At 37.0% G+C, this 10,131-nt stretch overlaps 1 protein-coding gene across 3 annotated transcripts in view; it reads right to left on the bottom strand.

Moving 5' to 3' along the window:
- Nucleotides 1-586: 586 nt before the first annotated feature.
- Nucleotides 587-10,131, bottom strand: part of CEP78 (centrosomal protein 78) — a 36,030-nt gene continuing 26,485 nt past the window's right edge. Inside the window, exons 12-16 of one of the 3 annotated variants that reach the window (XM_053575743.1) lie at nucleotides 5,095-5,172; nucleotides 3,562-3,728; nucleotides 2,385-2,556; nucleotides 2,031-2,078; nucleotides 587-1,202 (exon numbers count right to left, since the gene is read on the bottom strand). In XM_053575743.1, coding sequence (XP_053431718.1) covers nucleotides 654-1,202; nucleotides 2,031-2,078; nucleotides 2,385-2,556; nucleotides 3,562-3,728; nucleotides 5,095-5,172 — 1,014 coding nt within the window. In that variant the 3' untranslated portion in view covers nucleotides 587-653. The remainder of the gene's footprint in view (nucleotides 1,203-2,030; nucleotides 2,079-2,384; nucleotides 2,557-3,561; nucleotides 3,729-5,094; nucleotides 5,173-10,131) is intronic. The other 2 variants (XM_053575750.1, XM_053575759.1) reach the window with 2 other exon arrangements.

The raw sequence follows: 10,131 nt of genomic DNA, 5'->3' as shown, positions 1-10,131 counted from the left end.
CACCAGTTCCTTTCTGAACAGTGAAACAGATTACTGATTAAGAGTGTGAGTTCTGGTTCAAATCCCTGCCCTACCAATTATTTATAGCTGTGTGACTTTGAGCAAGTCATGTATTTCCCCTCACACTCCTCATCTATAAAATAGGTATAATCATAGTTACCTATCTCAAAGGGTTATTGTAATCCATGTACATGGTTATGCATCTAGGTACATGTTTGCTGCTCTGGTTATGAATAAGGATGTCAGTGGCTTCTGTCCATCATATATATATTTATTCCCACATTTAATCAAATGGTAAAACTATTCCTTCATCCCTTTCTATTCACCTTAACCTGCTTTGTTCTTTTCTTTTTTCTCCCTCCAGAGGATATTTGTTCCATGAGGGTAAAAGCTTTGTTTTGTTCACTGCTGAAAGCCATAGCACCCACAAGTAGTATTGTTCAATTAGCCCCTCCACAAAAACTTGTTAAATGAATTATGCAGTGTCAAAGGAAAAATACACCAAAAGTTTCATTATAATAAAAAGTATAGATAAATCTTCCTTAATGGCTTCTAATCCTATATTTTAAGACACCAAATGTCATAATAAAAACATAAGAAAATTTATTAAAATTTAAAGGCAGAAACATAATTTCAAAAGATTTAGACCTATGTCAGGCGTGATAATGCATGTTTTCTTGAAATTCCAAATCAGATCCATGAGTATCACTTTCAGAATGTTCTAGTGGACTGGATTTACTACTACTTGTCTTGGATGAAACAGTCACTATTCTACTTTCTTTCTTGACAGAAAGGTATTTTTTCAAAGACTCACTTTTATTTGGTTCATTAACCAAAGAACAAGTTTCTCTGATTCCATTGCTTTTCCGGTTTACAGGAGAGTCAGAGTGGGAATGCAGGTCCTTTCCAGGTTGTTTCTTAGCAGAGTGTTTTTTAGTATGTTCACCGATTTTGGTTCTTTTTTCTGAAGATGATTTGCTATTTACGGAGACCTCCTCTTCTTTTCTTTGACTTCCTGTTCCAGAAACCACATCTGCTAAAGGAGAATGTGTTCTAGCAATGAATCCTTCCAAAGACTCCCGCTGCTGCTCGGTGGCCGGGAAGTTGTCTATGGAAGTTACTAAGGCCTCCTGAGTAGAAACTGGCACAGGGAAGGAGTCGAGAGCCAAAGGTATTCTAGCATCACTTGTAATTTTCTGAAACTAGAGGGAAAAACAAAAATTCAGTGAACAAAGCCAATCATTAAAATGTAGATTTACAAACTTCAATGTTACTCTGTGATCTTAGAATATTTTAGGATCTTTTTTCTCCTTAATATCTTGCCAAATGATTCCCAATTTGACTTAGCAATATCCAGGGTTAGGGCCACCACATTTTTAGATTTTTGTGTTTTACATAATTATTACCTATTTCTCTCTTGTTCATTAAAAAAAAAGAAAAAGAAAACCCTATTTCCTAAGAAAATTCTTTTCTATCCTGCATGAATATGTAAGCAGTATCCAATTTGTAACTAGCCTGAGTTCTCAAGTTGTCAGTTGCTGAGACCAGTCCAAGACTGGTTAAGATGAGAGATGAGGGCTCAGAGCCTGTGGCTCACCGGCTAGGGCGCCAACCACATATCCTGGTGCTGGCAGGTCTGAATCCAGCCCGGGCCTGCCAAACAACAATGACAACTACAACCAAAAAAATAGCCAGGCATTGTGGCGGGTGCCTGTGGTCCCAGCTACTTGGGAGGCTGAGGCAAGAGAATCGCTTAAACCCAAGCGTTTGAGGTTGATGTGATCTGTGGTTCCATGGCACTCTACTGAGGGTGACATAGTGAGACTCTGTCTCAAAAAAAAAAAAAAAAAAAAAAAAGATGGGAGGTGGGGGTTCCCAGTAAGGCCAGGGGAAAAGCAGCAGGGGCCTCCTGCAACAGACAGGGTCTCCCCTCCCATTCTCACAACTAGGTGATTGCCTGTAATGTACACTGCCTGTTAATTATGTCTGGACTACTTATTTTAAAAAATTATCTGTATCAGTACTTGTACCTTCATTAATGTTCCTTCATTGTAAGCTGACTGCATACAAATAGAAACCTAGATGAAATATGAATAGAACAGACATTTATAAAATTTAAAATTGGGAGTATTTTCTCTAATCATTCATTTTTTCACTGAGGATAGTCTGCTTTAAATTATAATCTTTCAAAAGAACTGCCAGTTTCCTTATTTGTAATAATACAGTATCATGAAATGGGCACAAACTGAGTTCAGACTTGGAAAGGACCCCAAAGAGGCTTGGCCCCCAACCATGTGAACAGACAATTATTATTTTCTCTGACTTAATAATTCCCTTTTTGCTAATCACTCTTAGAATCATTAAGTTCTAAGCTATTCACTTACTTGGATATTTTGCATTTGTCCTATGGTATTCTGCTTTGCTTCTGGTGTTTCTTCTTCAAGTGCCTTCTTTTCTTCTCTAGGTAGACTACTAACAGTAGAGTTCATCTGAGGAGGACCTAGTAAATGAAAATCTGACTGATCTATACCAGCCATTGTGGCAAGCTGCCCCAGCCTGTTCAAGAGAAGTAAAGGAGGAAAAGGCAAGGGTTACTATAATCACATAAGAACAGCTGAGGTTTCCCCACACTCAGAATCATAAAATACTTCTACAATGTTAAAAAGGCAATATTCTACTCCAGACCACACTTCCATCTCTCTCAATTTCTCTGATTTCCCCATATTCATGTTCTGGGGCCACATCAAATCATCCAATCCTCTAAGAACTCCCTCTTCTTCCAACAATGGATTATATTCCCCTTGACTTTATTTTCTTACATATTACCTCTCCATTTAAACACGGTCTCACTAGAAGCTTCAACTTCTACCACTACACCTAGTGCCTCTCCCCTCCTTCCCCACCTCTCCTACAGTTTTCAAGGATACGTTTGTTCCTTTCTTACCACACCAACCCATTCACCTATAAAACATCACTCTGTCAATTATCTAAACTCTCCGTTGGTATCTTCTTTTAGCAAAAACCATTCCCACTTGAGAACCATTATCTATATCTACTATGCAGGTTAATACCAATTTTAAGGTCTAGAAAAATAACTTTAATTGCAACCTACTGAATAAGCAAAATGAATAAAACAGAAAATTCCTATATATTCCTGAATATTTTCAATTAAAACCACATTCAATTCAGTCTTTACCGAGAATTATACCTACCAATTACTCTATCTACAGTTTTTTTTAAGAGTGAGGTTTCCCTATGTTGCCCAGACTGACCTCAAACTCCTCAAGCAGTCCTTCTACCTTGACCTATCAAGAAGTTGGGACTATAGGTACTAGTTACCACACCTGCCACAGGTTACTCTTTTATAATGGGGTCTCTATCAAGGCAGGTTTGCCATTTGCATTCCCTTTAAAATTAATCCCTCATTGAAAAAAATCAAGGGATTACTTACAATTACACATTAAGTACAACCTGAGGAAGCTATAAAGATTGCTCAAGTTCCTCAGCAAATGCCCATTAGAGTCACAGAAGAAAGAATGCCATAGAGAGAAACGAACTAACCCAGCATCTTTAAGGAGATCCAAGAAAGCATGGAACTTCTGAAAGGAATTCTCAATACTGCCCAAAACACCTTCATCATCCAGGATCATGTTTGTCAATGAGTGTGCATGAAGGGCTTCAGACAAAGAGAAATTTATATTTCTTAACTGGGCATTTTCATGTTCCAGCTATAAAAGATGATTAAAAATATGTAACATGACTTTTGCTCCTTATCATCAAAAGAAAAGTTTTTATATAACCAAACTACAACATTCAAAAACATTAATAGACCATATCACATAACAACCATATCGCATTAAGTTCAGTATACGTGCTGCCAAAGTGAGCACACAACCATATCACATAATAATCAAAACCTAGGAATACTGGACAAAATTTCCTGTATAACACTTAGGTAATATACAAACATTATTTCATTAATGATCTTCTAAAAAGATCACATTTATAACTGTTAAGTTCACGCTGAATCATTCTGTATTAAAAAATTAGCTACTTAAGATTTTTCTTAAATTAGAAAGTCAAAGAGTCTGATTTGAGCAAAGCCTATTAATATTACAGTTCTAAGTGTTAAGGATTAATTTTAGCCAGCACAATACGTAAAGTGTAGGTTTAAAAGCCCTAAGTCATACCCAATTTATTAACTGTACAATTACCAGTATTTCCCATTTGATCTCTTAAAAATATTTGCTACCCTCCACACTCCTCCCTTTATCAACTATTTATCTAATTCACATAAATGCCTAACTCTAGCATTTCTCGGAAAGGTCATTTTGTTCATGATGTTCCTGTTGCCTTATAAAATCAGATGCTCAACATGTATCAAATGAGTAAATCTCTTCCTAATACATACACTTTCAAAAAATTCTTCCTTAAACTTACTCTGTAATGATATTTATAAAGAACTTTCTAGCTCATGTCCTACGTTTATGCACATTAGCCTAATTCAATCCTTGTGGTATAGATTTTTATCTTTCATTTAGTTCAATGAAGGCATTCTTAAATTGAAGCATCATAAACAGAAAATAGCTCTAGTCAAATAAAAGAACAAAAAAACCTGTGGCTCAGTGAGTAGGGCACCGGCCCCATGTACTGAGGGTAGCGGGTTCGAACCTGGCCCTGGTCAAACTGCAACAACAACAACAACAACAAAACGGGTATTCTGTGGGCTCCTGTAGTCCCAGCTACTTGGGAGGCTGAGGCAAGAGAATCGCCTAAGCCCAGGAGTTGGAGGTTGCTGTGAGCTGTGATGCCATAGCACTCTACTCAGGGCAACAAAGTGAGACTCTGTCTCAAAAAAAAAAAAAAAAAAAAAAACCAACAAACTACAATTTTATATTTTTAAAAACATGGTTTCTGGAATGAAGATCAATCATATAGTCAGTAAGTGTAAGTAAATACAAAGGTTAACATGTACAACCAATTTGCAATATGCTACCTTTTCTCACTTTAAAGTTTATAAAGAGTATCCATGCACATGACTTAAAATCAAAGCAAAAACCAAAACTCTCAACATATAACAAAACTTGTACTGACCTCACTAACTCGTTTATCAGCCTTAAGCCTTGTCACTCTTTCCTCCTTTAGCTGCTTTAGGCACTCATCCAGTTTTTCCTAGTATGAAGTAATAAAGTAAATATTATAACTAATTCAGAATATGATCCCCAAAGTTCTTCAGCTATAGCTCTAAGTATTTAGGGTGAGAATCAGAAGTGAATTCAGATAATCAGCATTATAGTCTACTGCTTATATACTATTAAACCATGTTAGTGAAATTCATTATCAAAAACATACCAAATTAGCACGTGATAGATTTATTTAAATCCCACTCTTTCCAAAATAGAACTGTTGACAGCTAACCTTAAGAGGTGCATATAAATCATTATTGAATCTGAAATTAAAAATTAAGGCCATGAAAAATTCTATTCTTATTTGTGGGCCCCTTATAATAGGAAGCCCCAGTAGGAGACCTGAAGTAGATATTTGCAACTTAAAATGCCATGATTTTTTAAAGCAAATACTTTTTTTTTGGTTTTTGGCCGGGGCTAGGTTTGAACCTGCCACCTCCGGCATATGGGACCGGCACCCTACTCCTTGAGCCACAGGTGCCGCCCTAAAGCAAATACTTTTAAAGCACTTTGTTATATGGCATGTATTGTTCCAAGGCATTTTTTAGGTATTAATTAATTTAATCATCAAAACCCTACAAGGAAAATACTCCATGTTATTTTACAGATAAGAAAACTCAGGCGGAGACACATAGAGTAGCACACCAAGACCATATCATCAGTTATGTAGAAGAACCAGATTTTGAATGCAGGTGCCATTCCTGTTCAGAGAGGTGGTAATCTTCCTATTTAGCAAGGTCAATAAAATAGAATGGACAAGGGCAAACTCTCATATGACTTTTAAGAACTAAGACTCTAAGGTTCTTGAATGTAGGGGACACACCTTTTGGTAAGCAGAAGCCTAAAATGGCCTGCAAGGTCCCCTGGTGCTGGGGTACTTCCCTCTTATTAATCATCCAAACACTAAAGCAGGTATTTGGGAAGGGAAAGGACTTTGCAGATATAACTAAAGTCTCCAAATCAAATGACCTCAAGATAGAGACATTATCCTGGGGAGACATGGCCTAACCAAGCAACTAATAAAAAGGGACTTTCTCTTCCTGAAAAAGATTTCAAGTAAAAAGAAATTAGACCCAAGGGAGATTCTCCATTCCTGGCTTTTAAGAAGTAAAGTACAATGCTGTAGCCAGGAATGCAATGCAAGAAGGGAGGCGCTTAGAAGCTGAGAGCCAGGGAGGATATGGGAGACCTCAGTCCTACAACTACTGGAAATGAATTATGCCAACAACCTAAATAACTTGGAAGTAGATTTTTCCCAGAGCCTCCAGATGATATGCAGCTTGGCTGGCACTTGACTTTAGCTTTGTGGTGGTTGTTGTTGTTGCAGTTTGGCCGGGGCTGGGTTTGAACCTGCCACCCTTGGTATATGGTGCCGCCCCTACTTGACTTTAGCTTTATGAGATTCTGAGCAGAGAAGCCCATTAGGTACTGTCCAGATTTCTGACCTACAGAACTGTAAGCTAAAAAAATGAGTATTGTTTTAATAGAAGTTTGTAGTAATAGAAGATTAATACACTACTCAACTCCCAGGTTCATAACCAAAATAAACCATTATTATTGTTTTAAGCTACTATTTTGGGGTAGTTTCTTATGCAGCAGTAAACAGAACACTACTCTACTAAAACAGCAAGATACATTCATATATTTTATAGGCTTTTTAACACTCCCTGAAAGAATTTCAATATCAAGTTTAGTTTAACTCTGGTGTTTATATACATGTGTTGCGGGGAGGAACTCCACAATATACAGACATTAAGAGAGAAAATTGGTGCCACTTTCTGGAGTAATATTTAGTAAACATTTTATGTCTGGGAATTTGACCTAAGGAAATCATCAAAGATGTGGGCAATGATTTATTTACAAACATAATGCCAAATGGCCATTTAAAACTAAACCCTACAAAAGTGAGCTAAAAGCTTCCAAATTGTGATTGCTTTAAATAAAAATAGCATATCCATGTGAAGGAATGCTCTATGAAGCCTCTAAAAAACAGTGATAATGGTTTTAGGAATTGTACATTCAAAAATTTTCTATATATTCTCCTTGGGAGATGGTCAATAAGCTAAGTAAGATTCTCTGGTGTGGAAAAGTATTCAATGATATGACAAAATATTTTGATAACTTTTTGAGACAAAAGGGTAGATTACAAAACATCCAGGTGTATGTACATTCAGAGCTGGTTTTTACTTTCCTTACTATGTATCTCACTGTTTTCAAAAAGTTCCTCAGCGGGCATATATTTTATACCGTTTGAAAAACTAGTAAATGCTCTAGTATCTTAAAATTCTTCAATGTTTCATTATCAGTTAAAGCCAACCAACTTTTTTTTTTTCTTTTTGTTTTTTTGTAGAGACAGAGTCTCACTGTACCGCCCTCGGTAGAGTGCCGTGGCGTCACACGGCTCACAGCAACCTCTAACTCTTGGGCTTACGCGATTCTCTTGCCTCAGCCTCCCAAGCAGCTGGGACTACAGGCGCCTGCCACAATGCCCAGCTATTTTTTTGTTGCAGTTTGGCCGGGGCTAGGTTTGAACCCGCCACCCTCGGCATATGGGGCTGGTGCCCTACTCACTGAGCCACAGGCACCGCCCCAAAGCCAACCAACTTTTTATGGGAAAAAAGAAATTGCAAAATTCCTTTACTTACTATTTGCATGATAATTTTAATATTCAGAACTGATATCAGAGAAATCCTAAACAAACACACAAACAAAAACTCTCATCACAACCAACAAAAGGAGACTAAAATATATTCCATTCTTGACTGGCTCTAAACAGCACATCAAAGTGGAATTACATGTAATAGTGTGTCCAACTCAAGGGGAGGGAGTTAGAGCATGTTCTTTCTATAAAAAAGCATCCTCTCCCCCATTACTCCTTTAAGAAAGATTACTCCGGGTGGCGCCTGTGGCTCAAGGAGTAGGGCGCCGGTCCCATATGCCAGATGTGGCAGGTTCAAACCCAGCCCTGGCCAAAAAAAAAAAAAAAAAGAAAGATTACTCCTTAAAGGAAAAAAGAAAATAAAGAATCAAACAGTTAGTAAAATCTCAATATCCCACTAATACAACTAAAGATGATATTTTAGTGTAATTTTCCTTCCTGACATCTGTTCCCCCTCCTCCCTTCTATACACTGGCAAGTTGATTTTTTTCTGTAACATAGTTCTATATATTCCTATATATATATATTGATTCCCTATATACCAAATTTTATCCTGTATAGTTGAGCCTTGAACAAGGGCCCACTTATATGTGAATTTCTTTTATGAAACACAGCTCAAAAATACAGTATTCACAGGATGCAAAACCCACATCTATGGAGGACAGACTTTTCATATAAGTGAGATTCCACAGGCCAAACATGGGACTTGAGTACATGTGGATTTAGTATACACGAGGATCCTGGAACCTATTCCCATATACCAGCTTTGATCCTCTTTCAGCTCCTTGCCCACCTTCCAAACTTAGCTTTTACAATGTCAAAGTTAATATTTATAAGTATTCTATTTAATGTGCAGAGTTAAGCTGTTTTTGAGAAATATTATTGGTTTTATGAAAACAGCAGAAAGGCTGAGCTCAAATCCCTGATCCAATCCTAAATTAGGTACAGTGCAGACAAGTTCCTTCCCTGTTTTAACTTCTTTTTCTGAAATGTGGGAATGGTATTAACACCTACCACATAAGGTCACTCTGATGATTAAGTGAATTAATATCCACAAAACACTTAGGACAGTGCTTAGCACGTAAGTCCAATATAATAAGTTAGTTATTGCTATTTTGTGCAAATTGATAATAGCTACAAACCAAGATAGTATTTTCATTTTTATTAAAGTCTACTGCTGAGTTACACTGTGTCTCTGTGTACACACAGATTACACCACCTTTTACAGTTTCAGGGCCATAGTCCTTGAGTATGGTGAACACAAACGTCCAGTTGCCCTGAGTGTTCCAAGTTACACCCCCGTTGTGACGTTAGCATAGCTAGCACTTCCTTACACTACTAAAGTGATCTGCTTTGTTCAATGAATTAGGTATCATCTACTGCCGTGCCACTGTAAAGGGGGTAAGTTCAAGTAGATTCTTCCCTTTGTACACCTGTGGTAGCACAAAAATCTGCCATAGTTTAAATTGCTTTATGTTTGTGCCAAAGAGCTTTCTCCCCTCTCTGAAGTTTGATCCCTCCTCTTCCCTCTTTTTTACTTCTCTTCTCCCCTCCCTTCTAATAGTACCTACTACATATGTTATTAAGCATATTATGCCAGTAATATGCTTCAAGGTTTTTCAAAGCTCTCAAACTTGAACATTACCTTAGAATTGAAAACCATGTAACCTAAACATTTGTACCTTCATATTAATTTGAAATTAAAATAAAATTCTCAATCACACAATCAGTGCAAGCCTCACAAATCCAGACTAGATGCTCTCTGCACTGAATCCACTAGTCCCCTAAAGCCCTATTATCTTCCTTCTTGGTTTATTTTCTCATTTTGTTGGATTATGTTCTCAAATAACAAGTTGTAGCACAGGTAGTAAACTCCCAAATTTGTTTTTGTACAAATTGAGGGAAGTATACTTAAATATACTATTCAGCCCCTACGTACAACTAACTGACTAGACATGAAATACTTTCCAGATTTCACTGTAGCTGACAAGAAGTATGATAAAGTCTCATTTTTACTCTTTTTTTAGGTGGCCAGCATTTTTCTTTCTGGAATTTATCTCTTTTCTCACTACTGTGAAATTTCTTATTTTATTTTATTTATTTTTCACCATACACTGGTTTTATATACCATTTGACAAATTTTCATCACACTGGTTAACATAGCCTTCCTGGCATTTTCTTAGTTATTGTGTTCAGACATTTATTTTCTACATTTAGTAAGTTTCACATGTACCCTTGTAAGATGCACCGTAAGTGAGGTCCCACCAATTACCCTCCCTCCGCCCA

Source organism: Nycticebus coucang, chromosome 2 (genome assembly GCF_027406575.1).
Source record: "Nycticebus coucang isolate mNycCou1 chromosome 2, mNycCou1.pri, whole genome shotgun sequence".
Lineage (NCBI taxonomy): Eukaryota > Metazoa > Chordata > Mammalia > Primates > Lorisidae > Nycticebus > Nycticebus coucang.
The sequence above is the reverse complement of the archived record's forward strand: the minus strand, read 5'-3'. Positions and strand labels throughout refer to the sequence as shown.